The sequence below is a fragment of the Crocodylus siamensis genome, chromosome 1 (assembly GCF_052110815.1).
Source record: "Crocodylus siamensis isolate JL-2025a chromosome 1, ASM5211081v1, whole genome shotgun sequence".
NCBI classification, from domain to species: Eukaryota; Metazoa; Chordata; order Crocodylia; family Crocodylidae; genus Crocodylus; species Crocodylus siamensis.
Genome location: NC_143395.1, coordinates 82305939 through 82326038, shown reverse-complemented (window position 1 = coordinate 82326038; position 20100 = coordinate 82305939). Strand labels below are relative to the sequence as shown.

Below are 20100 nucleotides of genomic sequence, written 5' to 3'. Positions count from 1 at the left end.
GTCTTCTTTTACTTCATTTTTGCCATGTATGAGTTCTGCATGCATATCCATTATTTGCTTCACCCTAGTTCAACAAGAATACTGGTTTACAATTTCTCTCTAGGTCAATGGGAACCTATTATATACTAACCTATTATATACTGCTCTTTTCAATATGAGCCAATATTTACAGGTTTGCAGATTGTTTTCATTAGGAAGGAAAATTGATAATGGAGTCCAACATTTTCTACAATTCTCTTTATTTACAAAGAATGGATATAGGTTCCTGTTTTCCTGAATAAAATAGGAATCAGATAGTCAGAAATGGTTTCTTTAGGAACTTTTTCCAGGCAGTATTTTCACAAAAGCTCTGTCTCCACTTTTCTCAGTCACATTACAAATTAATTTCTAGCTTCATCTTCGTTGTTCTGATTACTGACTGTAGCTCTAGTGTTTCTGATGGTTTTTTCATATATGCTTCTTTATAGTATCTGCAGTTAAATCAACTCTAGTCTCTATTTTTACCATAACCTAGGACACACTGCTTGGATGAAGCACTGGCCGGAGTGGAAGGGAAGGGGAGGAGGGGCAGAGGAAGGGCCATAGAGGGGCAGACCTGGAGAGAAATAGAAAATTCCTGTGTTTTACTAGATGACATTGGAAATCAGATTCCAAACATTTATGTGCATCTGTTACAGGGGATAAGGCATGAAGCAGAATACAATTAGGTCTGTGTCTGAGGTCACCTGGGATATGCAAAACTTCAATAAACTAGTTAACCTTCAAAGGAACTCACCTGAGACACGTGCGATTTCAACAGGCTAGTTAACCTTCAAAGAAACTATTCAGCTTTGATCCTAGCTTACATCAAGTAGGTCTATGTCCCACTCTTTGCTCTACTGCTGTGACAAATGTCAAGGTGCTCTTTAATACACTGGATCTGTCACTAGCATAGTGTTTTTGTATTATATGTATGGATAAATATTTTACCCAAGGGGTTTCATATACAGAAAGAAGAGGAGAGTCTTTCTAATACTTTCTTAACAACAAATACTTAAGGGATATTATTAAACAATGCTAGAGGTCCTGGGTTTGCTAGAAGATTGCAAGTTGGCTGTGTTCCATACATATAATTTGAGAAAAAAGGCTATCCAGATCAATCTGTAGTCCATAACAATACCAAATATATGTGAGCTTCTTGTGGTACTTTATATTTTATGTTTCTTTTCTTTATTTAATCTGTTTTTCTCTGATATTTTATTACAAAAAACAAATAAAAACACTTTGCTTTAAGAGACTTAGTCCAAAATCACCTGTTAGCATGTTCCTGAGCTGGAGTGCATGTACCCAAACCCCTGTAAGGGGTGTTGCACCTGCAGGTTGTTAAACAGCTTGTATACTAAGGGTGTGTCTACAGGTTCATTAATGCACTGTAGTTAAAGTGCATTAAGTTTAGTACTTGGATAACCAAGTACTAAATCAATGTGCAGTAACTCACACTACTGCGCAGTATCACCAGTGCACAGATTTTTTTTGGATGCCAGCTGCGCAGTAACTTATTAGTACAGGTTTTGCCTGGTATGCTACTGCACTGTGTTATTAGGCTACTGAGCAGTTAGTGTCTCATGTAAAGGCACCCTACCCCAAGAATTCTACCCCAAGAAATAGCGGTAGAGGCCCAAGATCCATGCTGGTTATTTGCAGGAAGGAAACTGAAGTATTGTACCATGACAACCACTGAGACTTGCCTATACACACCCAAAACAAACGACCAAAAAGATTAATATCACTTGCTAAAAGTTTCATTTTGTAAGCATGCCCCTCATTGCTAGTTAAAGGACAGATATCAGGTAACTATATACTAAAACAGCTAAATCACCTCTTTGCACATACACTTACCCAATTTTCATATCCTTGTTACAAATACTTGCATAAGTTAGGCATATAATTGTATAACAGCTTTCCTAATATTCCTCTATATCACTATCATGATATGTGATATCACTTTCCTAGAATCCTTTTTCTAAAAGCCCTCTATATCACTACCATGAGACCAACTATGATCTGCTACAGGAATAAAGGAATCACTTAAAAGCAGAAGAATACAGTTGGGAACAAAACAGAATCACATGGACAGTTTTATGGAAAAAAAAGTCTTCCAGATCAGAATCAGAGTCTTAACAACTAATGGTTCATAGCTTGAATAAACAGAACTATAATTTCCACAGAGGGACCTATTACAATCATATTCATTTACTGAAAATCATGGAACTATACAGCTATTAATATACAGTTGTATTAAAATCACAGAACATGTATGCGGCATAAAGATAAAAGTTTTATTATTAGCTATCCATTGCTTGTAGCGTAACCTTCCTTACAGTAGTACCTTCCCTTGAAAGAATTGCAAACCATTTTCCACACACAATTATTTACTGTACCTTTCTATTATGGGTGAAGTAAATGATAAGAATAAGGTATACTAGAGAAAAACAGAAGACACTCACACAAGTGTCAAAATGATGAGATTTTTTATATTAAAAATAAATTGAAAGTAGAAAAAAAACTTAAGCAAGTCAGCCTGAGTAATTTCTGGACTGTGTAGGATAAATCTAGGTTACATACAGAAACTTTGCCTTTGTTTCATTCTAGTTTCTGAGCTTCTTAAAAAAGATTGCCCTTTCTAAGATTTCCCAACAACGATGAATAGCCACATTTGCTTATGCAGTCACAGCACTAATTCATTTCTAATCGCTAATAAAAAACCTACTTAATTAGCAGATTATATAATGATTTTTTTAAAAAAAATTATGAAATTAAACTCTGTTTCAGTTCATGTTTTTAGTTGCAGCAGACAGCTAAGGCAGGAGAATTAAATATATAGGAGTCCTGTCTTTTATGCAGTAACCATTTTACCCATTTTAAGATGGATAAGATTTATAAATTCTGTCATAATATAAAACAATGTTTCACTAGGTAGAGAAAAAAGGGAGGAAATGCTAGTAGCATATGGAGAGCAGGACTGCCGTACATTGGAGCTATTTTGTGCTATTGCTACAACCAAGATTAATGAACACAGAACAAATGGTTGACATATAACCTACCCATGGGAGTTCCGACGCCATAACCTTTTGAGTCTATCAGGCCTCCAATCTGTGTTAGGTTACAGTTCCGCTGTGTGACAAACTCAATGGTTGTTGACTCCATTAAAAAGGCATAATCAGAGGTGAGTACACGCTGGATACCTTCTTCATTACTTTTGACAAGCACTGACTGCCTCCTGCTACTCATAAAGGCCCACATCTTGTCATAAGTAGAGATTTTTGATTTCTGAAACATAAAATATTAAAATGCAATATTAATGTAAGTGCTATAGTCATAAAATTATGGACAAATTCTCAAGTAGTACAGGATTTCTAGCAATAATAATTTCTTTAATATTGTATGTCTACAGATGGGCAAGATTGGTGAATGGGCTCAGCCCCTTTTTAGACAAAATAACTTGCCAGATTTTCAAGATTGCTTATATTGGCAGTTGTTCAGCTCTTTTGCAAATCTGGGGAAAAATCCTGGACCCATTTTAAATACATAGCAAATCATCCATTCACTTCAGCAATACTGCTTTGAGCAGTAGGCCTAGCATTTTCATCTCTGTCCATGTGTGTCACAGCTGGAACTGCTGAGCTTATGTCTTTGAGATGTTTGAGTCTTATTTCAGTTCTTTAACCATCACTGAGTTGTTTTATTTTAAAATGACCCACAACATCTTGATTTTGAAAGTAGTCAAAGTATTTGACTGCAACCAGCACTGAGCAAGGACCTGGAATCAGGAGAACAAGAGTTCTGTATCCAACTTGGCTATTCGGCCTGACTTCTCCTTTTGATACCTCACCTTTCCCTTCAATAAAATGATGGTGTTAGTGTTTACCCATCTTAAGGCTGAAACCTATATATAGCTCTAAATTATTATGATTCCTATTCTTTTGCATCATATTTCCCTCTCTTTTATCCAAGAATGTACCAGGCCAAGATGTATAAAAAGATAATTTTATACATCTGTGCTGTACTGTGCTGTACTGTTATCTCTTAGTAAGCCAAGTGTAGAAAGCCAGTATAGAAGACTGGTATAACCAGACTTTTCAGGGAGTCACACTCTGTTCATGTCAGCCATAACCATAACTTCTTCTCCAGCTCTGGGAGAGACACTGAGCAAAGACTGACATTGCAAACCTTTCTGAATTTCAGCTGACTGGCAGCTGTAACTTCTGCCCCAAAGGAAAATTAGTGGTGGATGTGAGATATAAAGAGGAACATTTATTCAGAATAAGGATGACTTTGTATCCCTGCTGAGATACAATCCAAGGCTTATTTCAATCTGCCTGGGGACTTCAGCAAATCTATCATTCAAGCATTTGAACTAACTCCAGTAGCCAACACTAATAAAATTGAAGAGTTTTATGTCCCTCTGCAAGGGCTCACTGTTACTGTGCCAAAACATGATATGCTATTGATTGCAGAGAATTTCAGTTGTGAATGTGAAGAAAAAAGATTTTTTATAAGAATATAATGGGAATAGAGAAGAACAAACAAACAAGATTTCCTTCTGGTCTAAGAATCGAACAATTCTTGCAAACACTTGATATTAATATTACAATGTAAGGGAATACATTTGAGCTCCGTTTAACAGCTCCATGGGAAACAAAATTATGATAGCATATAGTTAAGATGGAAAAACAATGTTTTCTAATAACTGCACAACTCTGAAAGAGCCCAAATCAACATTTATTTGCTTTTCATCATTTAAGCTTGACCCCAAGTGCACAAAACAATCTTTTTTAGCCACTGTGAAATATCTTAAACAACACTGACAACTGATACATGGAATGACTGACGAAAACTATCACATTCCTGATGTGTGCAGGAAAGAAAACCCAAATGAACTACATGGGAAATGAAGTACAAATATACTGTGATGGATGTTGCAAAAGGAATCACTGGGATGAAAACGTATCGGAAATGGAAACAGTTGCTGTCTACTGATGCATTACAGTATGTGAAAAAAATGCAAGATGCTCAAAAATGAAAAGTATGCACTAAGAACCTCTACAGTAAGATGGATGAGAGAAATGATTTAATCACCTGGGGAAAAAATCCCAGTTACATTGTAAAATGAAATAACACCATAACAAGGGAATGTTTCTAGCAAAGATGGGACACTTGCAAGAATCATTAAAACAATGAAAAATAAATCAACATCTTATGCATGATTTGTGAGACAGCAGAAGACAGAGCAAAGTTTAGAACATTAGTGCAAGGTACTATCCATCTATCTACCAAAACATGTAACCGTGAAGGACAGTGTGAAACACAGAATGACCTCACTTCATTTCTCATGCAGGAAGAAATAAAAAAAAAATATATCTCCCTTGTACTGCTTTTATTCATCCTAGAAAAGGTAAAGATTATAGATGAAATAATGCCAGAGAAAACAGACAGCCCACTAGTGAGCACAGGTCATATATTTGCAATAGCTTTATAGTACACTATTATAAGGAGTTTTCAAAATTGCTTTATATACGACAGGGACACTTCTGACACAAAGAACAAGAGTTTGGTTTCAAAGTCACACAATCACATATAAATCTTATATTTTTCCTGTTTTTAGTAACTGTAATTGGAATCCATGAGCCAAAATATTAAAGACATCGCAGGTTTGTTTGATATAGAAAATGACACTACAATATGTACACAGCACTTCTGATGGCTAAGATTCTGACGTCCATAATGATAGAAGCAGACGTCACAATTTAGACGATGTTTCCATCCCCCTTTTCTGTGAGAGAATCTGATGAATTGACAAACAGGCTCCAGTGACGAAGTATATTATTCTATTTTGGTTAGCACAACAAAACAGTCATTATCTGACCTAACTGCAAATCACTTTCTCCACTGGGAGTAATGTGTAGATGGGATAACGTGTGGTGACTTGTGTTCCCACAGTAACACAGGAGATAATGCAGTGTAGTAAATAGGGCTCTGCAAAACAGCACCGTTTTGTTTTCACTTCCATGTTGCCATTCTGAAGGGACAGTGTTTCGTTTCGCTGTTTTGAAGCACTGTTCCACTGAGTTGTGTCAACACCGTTTCGCCGTTTCAACGCATTTCGAAATTTTGCCCTTATGCTATAATGGGGAATCATGAAAATGCCCATAACTTTGTCATTTCTTTCCTGATATGAATGAAAGCAACAGGGATGATAGCCCCTGCTGAGGCCACAAAGTCTATCACGTTTTAAGGAGATAAGTACAGGGGTTTCTGGGAAACTGCACCTCCAACTGTTTAAAGTAAAACTCATGTCACTTGTAAGTGTGAAGGCACAGGGGGATGAAAACAGCAGGGGTACTAGCCCCTGCTGAGGCCATGAAGTCTGATAGGTTTCAAGGAGATAGGTGCAGGAGTTTCTGGGAAACTGCACCTCAAGTTGCTGACAAGCAAAACTCATGACGTGTGACTTTGTGTCTGTGTTAAGGTGCAGTGGGGTGAAAACAGCAGGCATGGCAGCCCCTGCTGAGGCCATGAAGCCTGCCAAGTTTCAGGCAGATAGGTACAGGGGTTTCTGGGAAAATGTACCTCAAACTGTTCAAAGCAAAACTTGTGTCACTTGTAAGTGTGAAGGTGCAGAGAAAGCTCAGTTCAAACAGTGCTTTTTATGTTGTTTTTCATCCCTTCCCCGGAGCACTGGGATTGGATGGGCTCTCAGGGAAGAATCACAATCACTGGCCAGCTACACATGTCAATATTAGAGCAGTCCTCCCCCCTTTTCCTCCTCCCTCTTCTTAGTTTCTGTTTAGCTGCAAGCAAGCCCAACTTTGAAACTTCAAGCTTTTCGAAACTTTCGAAATGTTTTGAGTGCCCTCGTTCCATTCAAAGCTGTTTGAAGCCTTTTGTTTCATTTTGTTTGTGCTGTTTCGAACTCAAAACGCATCAAAACAGCTTTGAAATGAAACACCCATAGGAATTTCGCACAGCCCTATAAAACAAGATGCCTATGCTTTGTAAAATTTGCATTAAATTGGAATACAAAACAGAAGATGGCAATGACCCTGAAATATCCTAAGTAACTGAAAAACTGGAAATGAAGAGGTTAAGAAAATCAAGAAGTTCAGTTATCTGGTGCATGAAGGCAGCTATCACAATGACAACCAGAGGAGGCTGCCAACAGCATATTCAGTGCTCATAAATTAAAGATTATTTGAAGATAACTGTGTGTGTCAGGGATCATGAGTATAAGAATGGCTAAGCCTCTGACTTAGCCTATTGCTATGCATGTCGGGGAAGACTGGAGAGGCAAGGCAGCATCTTTAGTAAAATGTTGTTATTACTATATACTGCAGTACTGGACAGAAAAGAAAAATGTCTGAGCAATGCGGCAATGTTGAATGAAATGGTGGAGAGAATAGCAGGATGCTGTGTGATTGCAAGGGATAATGTCAAAATAAAGAAAGATCAAAGGGAAGGCAAAGGAAATATGGTAGCTAGACAACATCAAACATTGTGTTTGAGAGAGCAAAAGTGGATGAATATCTAGCAGGAGTGTGTAATGCAATAACATTTTTTTTTATAAAAGGATTTGTATTTTCCTCTTTTGCAATTTTAATAATAGAAAATATGCTTTGATTATATCATATAATTTTGTTCCTAGCTTCTAAAAAACTTTACATACAATGAACAATATCTCAGGCTCAGATATAGCCACATAACCTCTTTTAATTCAGTACAGTTGGGTGAGAATAAATGAGGGTAGAATATAGACAATTTATTGCATGCGTATCATTTTCTTTCTGGAAGAAGAAAGTAATAAAGTAACAAACAAACAAATAGTCTCTCTCTTTCCTCTCCCCTTCTCATACTGACCCAGTCCCCATTTAACACACACCCAAATGTTAGGGGCTAATTCTCATATACCGATACTTTTACATTTCATGTAAATGAGAATTTGCCCTAATAGAGGCAGCCATTTCACTGAGCTGCCTCCCTCTGGCTTGATTGCTTTCTCCTGGACCAAAATATCTTCCCCACTTGGTTGTGCTCTTCAAGAATGCACTCTGCAATGCCTTGTTTGTGGCCTAGTGGGTAAAGCATTTTGCTGGGAAATGGAAGCTGCTGGTCCAACCTGCTTCTGGCTGAGGGGTACCTGGTCCTCCTACTCCCTATTTGACTTCAAGATAAGAGGACTATCATGATCTTCCCTCTTCCATTTTACTTCTGGGAGTTGTGCACAGAATTGGACTATCCTACTCTACCTAGGTGGAAAAAGAATTCAAACTATGCAGCTAAGATGCTTTTGAAGTGTCTCTTGGGTGAATAAAGGTGCAACAGTATTTAGTTCTAAGTGTTTTTATGCAGTTACTTTACTGTGGAACAGGCTTGAAAGTACAAGGAGAAAAAGCTAATTATGATACTTTAAAAGAGGAGGGGCTTGCTGAGGACCTACTGAATCCCTCATTATTATTTTGTCTGACCACTCTATCCTGTAGTAAGTGAAAGCTAAGCTGCAGTAATACACCACCTGTTTCATTCAGGAGAAAATTGGTAGCTTCACTAACCATAGGATAGGAGCAGACAGATGAAACAAGTTACAATGGATCAACTGACACATGTTCATGAGATGCAAGTTCTCTACTCCGTAAAACAGTATTACTTCTTTTCTCCCCACAGCTTAAATTAGTACAATTGTATTTTACCACCGGCCCTGTTAAATGTTTTACTGTGAGCCACACAAATGTTGATTGGCTTAGTGCTAGTTTGGAGCAGTCACATCTTTAAGTCTAGAAACTATCTGATTGTCCCCCACCTGCACAACTATGATTTGCCACCAGACGCCTGGTGGTCCCTTAGAGCCTTACTTCTCTATGGGCATGTTTACACGGATATTTACATACGCCTAAGCTTAACACAGCTTTGCTTACAGTGCATTAAGGTGATTTAGGCATGTGTCTACACATGGACCAGCTAATGCACATTAAGGTACTTTAAATTTAGGCACGAACAGCTCAGTCATATTAGCCCATGTGCAGACAGGCTAATGTGCATTAACGCAGTGTATGTCCATTGACACACACTGCATTAATGTGCATTAAGCATCTACACATGGGCTAATGGGACTTAGCTATTCACACCAAAATTTGATACTTGCTTTATGCAGGTATCAAATTTAGGCAGCGTTAGCCTAAACTTGCTATTTTTAAGGTGTATTAAGGGTGTACACATGTGGACATGTGCCCTTAATGTACCTTAAAAATAGCAATTTTAGGCTAATCCCTCTTTAAAGAGGTATGTGTAATGTGTAGACATGCCCTATGATTCTCTATGCTTCTAAGGCCAAGGCTGGGAGGGCAAGTGCCAGGCTCCCCTGGGCTAGCAGAGGGAGGCTGAGGCTGAGCTGGCTGCAGGTGGGGTGGGAGCTGATGGAAGTAAAAACCAAAGTAACTCCCATGAAATCAAATTAGCAGCTGGCCCCTGGGACCATTTCCATGGGACTGAGGCTTGGCACTGGCTGCACTGGGGTGGGGGCAGCCCTGACAGGACAGCTGAGCTGCACCCAGCTCCCACTGAGGCCACTGCCCTCATGATCTGGATCTGGAGCTGGTCTGTAGTTCACTGGTAGGTGGTTGCATCCACTCCAGTGCAGAGGAAAGGAAGGAGGGAGCTTTGCAGAGAAACAGGGCTGGCCAAGACATCCTAGCTCCCCCAAAGTTGGCTATACTCCACACCTGGGAGCAGAGTCCACTCACAGCCAGCTCCTGTGTCCACATGGGCAGTGGCAGAGTAGCAAAGATTTGTGCTTCAGCATGAATCCACTTGTAGCTGCCCTGCCCCAAAACAGCAGTTTCCCCCAACCCAGAGCAGCCACCACCAGCTCTCACTGTGCTGCACATGGATCAGCTGCATGGAGCAGGGCACAGCTGGAGCTGAGTGGCTCATGGCCTGCTGGAGCCTGGCCAGATCTCTAGAACTGTCCACACTCTCCTCTGCTCCCCAGGGCTTGGCAGGGCAAGAGAGAGGAGGCACAGGGTTCAGAAGTGGCTGCCCACCCAGACAGGCTCAGCACTAGTGAGGAAAGGTGCCCCATGCTGCCATTTCTGGACCAGGGTGCTGGAGGCTGGCAGAAGTAGAAAAGCTGCAGCTCCAGTCCCTGGGCTATTCCACTAAGCAGACAGGGGTATGAGAGCACATAGAACAGGAGGGTGGAGAAGAGGATGGGACACTGCACCCTGGGATACTGGAGGACTTCAGCTTGACTGGCACATCTGTGGGGATTGGCCACACCTTAATGGAACAGGAGCTGAGTTGTATGGATCAAAGATAATCCTGCTTTATATTGGCATAACCGTGAGCTGCAGAGTGAGTGCTTTAAGTTACTTTAGGGTGTCAAGATGTAGAAAATCCAGGGGTTAAGAGCTGCAGTAGCTGCCCAAAATTAGCACATAACAAAGTCCTACTAAACAAGCTATGTCAGTACTCATGAATTTCTGGATCTCAGTAGCTTTTCTGACAGGACTATGATTGTTATAAAAAAACCCCCCCAACTTGTAAGTGGCCCTGTTTTCTAACTTTGTACTTGATTTCCCCTTCACCTAAAACTATGACACTAACTCTTCTTTGGACTCAAAGCAAAGGATGAAAGACACCTTTTCATCTTATCAGCTTGGTCTCCTGGATTTCATGACCTCAGGGTGTATTTTTTTAAAAATCTGAACTGCTGAATCCTATAAACCCTTAAGTGAACCTGCCGATTTAGTTTTTGCTGTGTCAGCAGAAAACCAATAAAACCAGTGCATACAGCACTCTCGCCTTTGTAATGGCAGTTTTCATGGTCCATAGAGCACAAATGAAGAAAGGTAGGAAAGGTGTTCTTGCCAAGAATGGAGTTACAAGGAATGAAAAATGCAGTGCTAGGAAAAATAAATTCTACTCTGCTGCCAGTTGCGCTGGCTTTTTGTTTTAGGAAACCAAAGATAACAACATTTTACATATTAAAAAATAATTTATAGGAAAAAACTAATGAATTAACAGTTAATGCTGGATTAACTGTCATTAATAGCATTTCACTAGCTGCTTTTGACCTGGAAATAAGAAAGGGTTTTATAGCGCTGAAATCGTTAATGGATTTCAAAAAACTTCTTTCCTTTGTACCTCATGAAGTAATTTACAGACCTGTGCTGGATTATCACTTACACAATTACCCATTCTATAGGACATAGACAAGAAAGCCAAGTGAATGGTGATACCTTTCACACTAATATAGGTCTTCTGTTTCATTAATACAAAGAAGACATTATACAAATACAATTTCCTCTGCTTTTGAACAATGCCCTCTGCTCAAATTGCTTTAGAAAGGCAAATGAATTCTTCACTTCTGCTCATTCTGCCTGTTGTCAAGTACAAATTAGAATTTAAGACTTGGCATGAGAACATTTGGCCTCCATTACATCCAAAGGCAGCCTTACCTTCTAAAAGCAACGAGACAATAATGTCATCAATATATGTATCACACCAAGAAGTTAAAGCTGAGAATTTAGAACAAAAAAATACTGGATTAAAGAAAAATTTCTTTATATCTGCTGAAGCGTGAATTTGTCACCAATCTATGTTTAACTGTAGCAGCACTCTCCTAATATCACTATTGACACTGATGCTGTTCATGAAACACTTAATGATGAAGTTTATTACACAATATGCTAGGCACACTCTGCTGCTGCTGTGATTTGAAACAAACTCATCAGGAAGCACTAGGACTCAAACTCACAACATTTCATAGGAAGTCTGTTGAAGACCTCAGTACATAATTAAAAAACCCCCAAAAGAGTAACCCTTTTAAAAAATGTGTTGCTTATAGTCTTTAGGACTAAATATTGTGTCTTTATCCCAACAGTGTTTTGAAAAGGTAATTGAAACCTCACTGACAATGTATCCCCTCAGTACTGGACTAAAATATCCATCAGAACTAACTGCTAGCCATTGCATGACCATCCAAATCAGTTTAGTAGCAGCAGACTGATTTATGCACATGGTTTCTTCCCAATCATCTCCATCTCATCAGTCCTGTCATTAGAGGCATTGAAAACAGCCCATACATAAAATCTATACTGATGTTTAATACTGCTTTACAAAAGTGCTGGTACAAAATAGTGCCAATATCTAGTTTAAAGGCAGGCCACATTCACACCATATTATAGTGAGTGGGGTTTAGGTCTAGCATTTCTTTCTTTTTCTATTACAGTAAATAAATTACCAACAATACTCGAACATATGTGCTGGGTAAGAACAGCTGAGTCTCTATCTGTAATTGTCTGACCTTGGTCACTAGAAAATTGGAGTTAATTCAGGCAAACAGGACTAATGCCATATGTGGTTCATATCAAAGGTGTAGCAGAGTCTAGTGTACCGATTTGAAAAGCAGTTTGTTTGTTAGCAAACCTGTCAGGTCTTGGAATAATTCTGGCAGTTTTATCTTGAAGCATCTGTGATCTCCTAAACAAGATACTTGAGATGATAGACAATGCAACACTTAGAGTTGCTATGCTCCAAACAACTGAGAGGTTAAAAAGGAATTGCAAAGGTCTAGGATGACAGATTGCAAAAAAAGAACATGGCTGCTTTTAAACCAAGATGATTGTGAAGGAATAGATCAATCAGTTTCATGTAGTTATAATATTACTGTTCCACTTCAACCCACAGCTCAGCTTTGCACTTTCAGTCCCTTGCATTCTGAAGCTCTCTCTAGGAACTACTGCCTCACTACCAGAGACAATGGCAGAAGTTTATGGCCATAAATATAGTCAGATGACTAACAAACATAAGCAACACATCTGAAAAGCAGTAGTCCGAGACCTCTGAGGTGAGAATATGTAACAAAAATTAACCCATTGTATTTATAGGTACTATGTAAAATATTAAAAGCCTAGTCTCTGAGGTTGCCTGTACACATGCTGGACACCTGCTTCAACGTGTTCTGATTAGATAATAATTTGAAAGCGAATTCTAAACCAGCTGTACTAAATATATCACAGGACTTGGAGAGCTCAAACGATGCATATTTTAGTCATATATAAGTTAAAGTATCTAGATAGCTCTAGCTAAAAATCTTACCATTGCATCCTTCCTCAACAGCAATATGTTTTTAATATACCTCAGTTTATTAAGTTATATTAATACATTTGTATCTTGTAGGCATTTGTATCCTGTGGGCTTCTCTAGATGGGCTTTTGTTGTCAGAGGAGCTCCTCAACCAGTCCACACAAATGAAATAGAGTCCCCGAACAAACAAAATAAGCAACAAAAAAACCCTGTTGTGTTGTTCTGTTTGGGGCACTGACCCTGGCACAACAATCTGATTTACTCCATGTAGCCCGCCCCTTGCCTCTGATTCACAACAGTTGCATCGCAGTTCACTGCTCTGCTGCTCTTCTCTCCAGTGATTTAAGCTTTCAGGAAGCCACTCCCCTATTAGCAGCATGCTCACAGCTGCAGCTATTCAACATGACTGAATGCCCCTTCTTAAGGAGACAGGCCACCTTGCTATAGTTCCGAAGGAGCTTTTTTCTGCAGATAGAGAGCTGCACAAGTGGCTTGGAATATTATGGTTCTGATTTTTGTTTTCACCCGTCCCTTTTTCTCTTAACTAGAAAATCAGGCTTGATGGCCCAATGGATCGATCCAATATGGGAAGTTCTGTGTTCTATTTTTTGGGGTGAATATTGCTTGCACTGTTCCACCATATGGCAGTTCTCAGGACTCTGATTGTGCTGATGATTCGATAGTATTTTCAGAAGTATTGAGGACACCAGGCATTTCTTTCAGGGCAGTGCTTTGAACTTTACTAAAAGTGCATGCTGCATTGCTGTATTAAACTGTAAGTAAAGAAGATTGTCAATGTAATGTCAAAAAGTCATTTTGCTATTGATCTGGTATCACACTGATGGCAAAGTTTTTGAATGACAGTATGAGTGGATGATAAATTAATATGTTTGCTAGCCTCACTGCCAAAATAGTTGAATCTCTTCTTGGTGCCACTAAATTATTCTGAGTAGATTCCAAGTGACAATGACATGTCAGTTCCTTAACCAAACTGAGTTTGTTCCTCATTTTATTATATAATTATTACTTATGAAAAAATAGATAAACAATTTTATAAAGAGGATATGCAGTACATGTATGCATATGATAATTGCTGGGTGAATGACTGCCTTTAAAGTACTTTTATTTTATTTTTTAAACAACTAGATGTATAGTTAGCAACTGTAACAAAAAAAAATGTCATCACTATCCAAAAGAAAACATTATAAACTATATGGTTCAAAATCACATTTTAGGGCTATAACTGATTACAAAAATCATCAAAACAGTAAAAAAAAGCTAAGAGAATTTCCTTTACAAATTGAACTTTGTCACTAATGTTTCTTTAGTGTCCTTGTCATGTGACAAAAAAAAAATCACACAGCTCCTTTCGTAACACTGGATGCTTGTACATGGGATGATGTCATGATGTACACAAGACAAAAAGTTCCCTTTGTGTGGCTTCATAGCCTCCCATATTACACATACACAAGTTTTGGGGTTTTAAATGAGTCTGCATCATTGCAAACTAAACTGCATCCCAATGTAGGTTAGTTCGCAATGTTGCAACTTGGACTGTTGAAGCCATTAGTCAGCTCATCCTCTGGCTGTGAGAGAGGTGGGCAGGCTCTTCAGAAAAAAAGGATCGGGCCTTTCACTATTTCTGCCTTCAGCAGGATCCTGTGAATGGCAGAACGCCTGGAGCCACCCAGGATCAGGTTGACTTGCCCCTGGGCTTCCAGCTTCCCATGCACCATCCCCACCACCTTCTCTGGCTGCCAGCACACACAGCCACCCTCCTGCTGTCTACCTGTACTGTTCCAGGAACATTTATTTTACTTCTACCACTTGTACCATTCCTCTTCTTCATTATCCTGTTTTATATTGCTTTGAAGGCACCTCAAGGAAACCAAGCTGTTTGCAAGGAGGAGCAAAGTGAAGAGCCAAGCTTTTGGAAAGTATCATGTTTGGAAAAGTTGCTGGAGTGGATGAACTCAGAATTGTACAAGAAGTAGCAGCACAAGAAGCTTTCATAGTCATCAGAGACACTGAAAACATTTTTGGGATGGACCATCATATTCCATCCCATAATTAAGTAGTAGTGATACATCTATACTGAATAGTTATTCTCTGATAAAAACAGTGCCAAGTCATGTAGTTTGCTACCAGTTTACCCCTCTGCCCCAGTATAAACACAGGTAAAAAACTCATTTGACTGAGACTCCTGAACTACTTCATCTCATAGCAGCCACCAAATGACTAATTGTAGTTAAACACTTTCTATGTTTAACATTGTTGATGTGCATCACATTTATTCAAACCTTAAGGTGTGCACACCATGACCCCATTTTCACCTTGTTTAATCCCATATAATATAAAGTTTTAAAATTAGCAAAAGTATCAGAATGCTAGAAAAATCACTTGTACAAGCACCCATTGTCATTTCATGTTTGACATTCTGCTCTATAAAAGTTGTTATTCTGAAGTCAGGCAAAAGGTATGGCAGGATGGTATCTTAAAACTAACTGGTTCAGAGACACATGAGCTTTCACAGGCAACAATTTACTGTATTAGATGTTAATCTGTTCTCTGACTTCAATATGAGATAAGTGTGTTTTCATTTGAACTATGTTTTCAGACTACATAAACAACACTGATTTCAAGGAGTGGGGTATATCAGTGGACTCCAGTCCATGCATAGCATCTGAAAAGTAGGATTATGCCTTACTGAACTATAGTTAGTATAAGGCAAAGAGAGGTAGTTAACTATGTTAGTCTGGAGTGATGCAGAAAACACCACACAAGAAAGGAGAAGGTACAAATCTGCCAGCTTCCTGCCAGTCTTTAAAGTGCTACCCTCCCCTATCTTCTGTTTTTGTTTTATATGAATGACATTTCTAGATAAATAATAGTTGACAGTATACCCCTTTTCCTATTCCAGATAGTTAAAAAATAAATAACGAGAGTGCTCCACATAGTCTTGTTTTCAAAATATTATCGTTTTGAAATACCAAAGGTAATATTAACTCTGCAAGGTCACAGATAAAATGGAAAATATAATTCTTATAACTTTGGCAGCCTTACAGGAAATTTGGCAGACTAAACTGTATATTTTTCTTTTCTGTGAATCAATGGAATTTGGTAGGAAGCTGTATTAGTTTATAAAGTACAAAAAACAAACAAAAGTTATTTCTCTATTCTCATTTGTTCAGAATATTTCATATATTTAGATTTAAAACAACTAGCATTTCAGATTATTTAATACAAAAAGGCATATATTAAGTGGCCAATAAAATGTTATTTGTCAGAATCAGCATAATGAAAAATGTTCTAACCTGGTGCCCTCAAGTTAGGTATCTAAAGCCATCATCCACATCCAAAAAATGTGGGTTGAAACTGAGAACTTGTGAGCAAGTAACTGTTGATGTAACTTACAGAAGCCACTGAAAATGTAGTTAGATATTCAATTATAGGATGGAACATGGTGGTCAACCAGCTAAGGTGTCTTGATACAGATTCAGAGTGAGTTCTAGCCTTGCTCTAGATTCACACTAAAGACTACCATAGGCAACCCAGTTGTATTTGGATTTTTTGCCTCATAAGGCTTGTCTTCATTGCAGCATTAGCTCAAAGTATAACTTAAACATTGTCCCAAACGACCAATACCATGCACTTATTTTTGAATCTGTGTTACTGATTTGGCATTTGTAATCCCTCTGGGTAGGCAGTGCAAGCTACATTTAGACTTCTCATCCTTGGCTGCAGCCACATGTGGTTTGCAGTGCCTTTTGATGTGCCACAAAATGCTGTGCATGTTGATCCATTCACCACACTGCACATTTGCAGTGCAGTGGCAAAATTAGATACCGGGAAATGCCAGTATCTAAAAAAAAAAAGAAGCATCAAAAAAAGTGCCTTGCTGCACGTGGCTACAGTGTGCGCCTCCTGAAATCGGAGCCTGGTCAGAGTCAGACTCCAGCTACTGACCAGGCTTCGTGTTCCCAGATGGCCATCACTTCAGCCCCCAGAACCCCAGGTAAGGCTGCTGGGGCCAGCCCAGGCGCTGGCCTCAGCCTTTCCTAGTTCACCTGAGGCAATTTCCTATGTACCAGGGCTCATGTGCAGGGCATTCCCAGGGACAAGTAGCAGCAGCTTAATTATGTGCTATTGTTATTTGTCCCCAGGGAAATGCATTGCTCCTGCTCATGGAGATGCGTCCCTTATGTTTATATGCACTGTGGTATTTGATATAGCCGTCTTCCTTAAAATTATAGTAGGGCCCTGTTTACATAACAGGATACTGATTTGCAGGTGTTATTCCTTAAGACCTGGGACATGGTCAAAGCCTAAATGTCTGAGAAGTAATCCCTGAAAATTAGCATCTGAAGGTGGGGATGGTTAATAGCTAGTCATAAGCCTGGCCCTTCTAGGCGATGATGAAGAAGAGGCCTGTAGCAAGAATAACTCCTGGGAATGGGTCTATTTGAAGGAGAATATTTCAGTTGTGAAATTAACTGAAAGACAGTATCTTTAGGATATTGGCTTTGTAGTCTTTATATCTGAAAGGAAGTATATATTCTTCCAGTCATAACTGCAGCAGGACAGCATTCAGGTCTGGTAGACAAATATATCCTTGGAGGCAGGAAATTATATGAATAGCATGAGCTCCTCAAGAATTTAATGGATACTATATCTAAATGGCTAGATAAAAAAACTATACTTAAGCCTCGCCATGGGAGCAAATTTTCCAGGGCAAAAGGTGCTTTGAACCCCTAACTGGTGGACTAAGTATTCTGACCGACAGAAGTTGTTGCAGGAAGCCTTGACAGGGAGACCAGAGGGAACAGCTGGTGAGATAAGGAGCTGCATTCTTTGAGTTTAGGGTGATGCAGGGGTGAGGTAAAATCATTGTTTTGATTTTTTTTTTGTTTATACCTATATCTCTGTATGTGTCTCAACATATTGTTACTGATTTCTTGTTTTTATAATAAAACTTTTTATCGTCTTTTATAACTTACTATTGTCATTGCTAAGTGTGATTTCAAAGCATTTGACCATACAGGCAGGCCTTTTCTATGACAGGGGATATCTAAAATTTCTGAGTCCATGACCGGACAAAGGTATGATTCTTCTAGCTGGCAAAATCCATTCTACTAAGAGTTGGCAAGACTTGGATGAGGTGGGTAAAGCTGAGGCATGATAGGTCATGGAGGTGACTCATGAGCCACCTAAAGCAACTCAGCCTGTTCTAAATAGTAAAGCTGCAGATGGCAGAGAGGGGTTTGAAGCCAAAGGGCACCTCTGAAGGTGTGGTGACACCCTGGGAGTATGTTTCAAAGGTGTACCTGGACACATTTGGGGTCACACACTCACACACACACAAAGTCTCTGGCTTAAGTTAAGCAGAGCTTTAACTTGAAGTTGTTTAACCCATTAGAAGAAACAGGTTGAAGCTAATAATGCAGTGGGGATGCAGCAATTCTCTGTTGATAATACAAACATTCTGTACTGCTTAATTTATGCTTTGCATTACTGCCACTCTGAGCTGAGTTAGACTAACTCAAGGGGAATCGTCTCATGTATAGAAATATCTGTAGATGCTGCAAAGGAAACAACCTCATAGAGGCTAATTCCTGTTCCAGTAAGGAACTATGGAGTACATGATGCCATGATAGCTCAGCTCAAAATGAGGTAGATTCCTTTCCAGTTTAAGACAAAACTGTTCTTATCTTCATGTGTAAGAACTATTTACTATTTTACTATTTTGTTCTTATGAGAGGGAAGTGTAAGGAGGGAGGGTGTACATTCCCCACTCTGTAGCATAGGGCCCAAATGCCTGAGCAGTTCCTGCATGCCAGTGCCTTTCTCCAACCTCTAAAAATGAGTGGCATTGTAAGTGTGTTTACTAACAATTAATACCTTTAATGGCATAATAAATCTTGACCGACTTAGATCTACACTAGGCGTATGTATAGAAGTGCTCTGTGCACATTTTACAGTGCTGTAATTTAGAGCACTTTTTATAGCACTATAAAGTTACAGCACTTGTACACATGACAGATGTGCAGTGTTTGGAGGGAGAAGTGCCTCTGAGCCTCCCTGTACTTTCCAGGCTAGGTGGCAGGAGGCATTCTGGAGCCTCCTGAGGCTCCAGGAGACTACAGGCAGCATCAGACCAGTGGAGAAGGTGGAGCTGGGCACAGAACAGGAGAACAGCAGAGGCACAGAGAGGGAAAAGGCAGCAGGTAAAAGTGAGGTAGGAAGGGAAGAGGTGCTATTTCGGCCCTGGATCCCCCAAAGCTGTGGCTGTTCTGGAGCTCTGTAGTCCATGGGTATTTGATAAGCTCCCCACTTCTTAATCATACCATGCCAGGAGACAGTGAGTCCCTAGCTGGGCAGGACAACATGGAGCTAGTCAATGCCAATGCTCCCCTCCTGCCTGGGCTGCACAAATTTGAACTAACTTCCTTCCCCTCCCACCTCAAGTCCAGAGCTTGCTCCAGCTGCAAGCTCCATCAGGCACCCACTGATTTTCAGGGATGGCAGAAGCCCCCAGCACGGAGCCAGTCCCTCCAGTTGCAAATGCCAGCCATGCTTTCAGAAAGTAGATATGCCCTTCCCTCTCCTCCCCACCACGTCCCATCTGGCCAGCTCACTGCTATCTCAGTTGGCTGACAGGACCAGGGTGGATTGCCAGCTTTTCCAGGCTTGGCTAGTGTTCCTGAGCCACCCCTGGTGGAGCCAGAGAGCACTAACCAAGCTCACAAAGCCCAGGGGATACTGGCAGAATGACCAGAAAATTAATCCGCATACAGAAGTTATTTAAAGCATTGGTTGCTGAAGTGCTGTAAAATACAGCACTTTAAATTTAATACCTCATTTAACAAGGGTTAATTTAAAGTGCTATCATTTGTTTAGTGCTGTAAAGCCATGCACTTCTGTTTAGCTACAGCAATAGAGTACTTGAAATGGTGAAAAAAGCAACTTATGCACACACCCTAA

General features: G+C 39.6%; 1 protein-coding gene across 1 annotated transcript in view; it reads right to left on the bottom strand.

Moving 5' to 3' along the window:
* The window catches only part of GRIK2 (glutamate ionotropic receptor kainate type subunit 2), a 669798-nt gene that overhangs the window by 58864 nt on the left and 590834 nt on the right, over positions 1–20100 (bottom strand). Inside the window, exon 15 of the mRNA XM_090037234.1 lies at positions 3084–3309. Within this exon, the coding sequence (XP_089893360.1) occupies positions 3084–3309 (226 nt within the window). The remainder of the gene's footprint in view (positions 1–3083; positions 3310–20100) is intronic.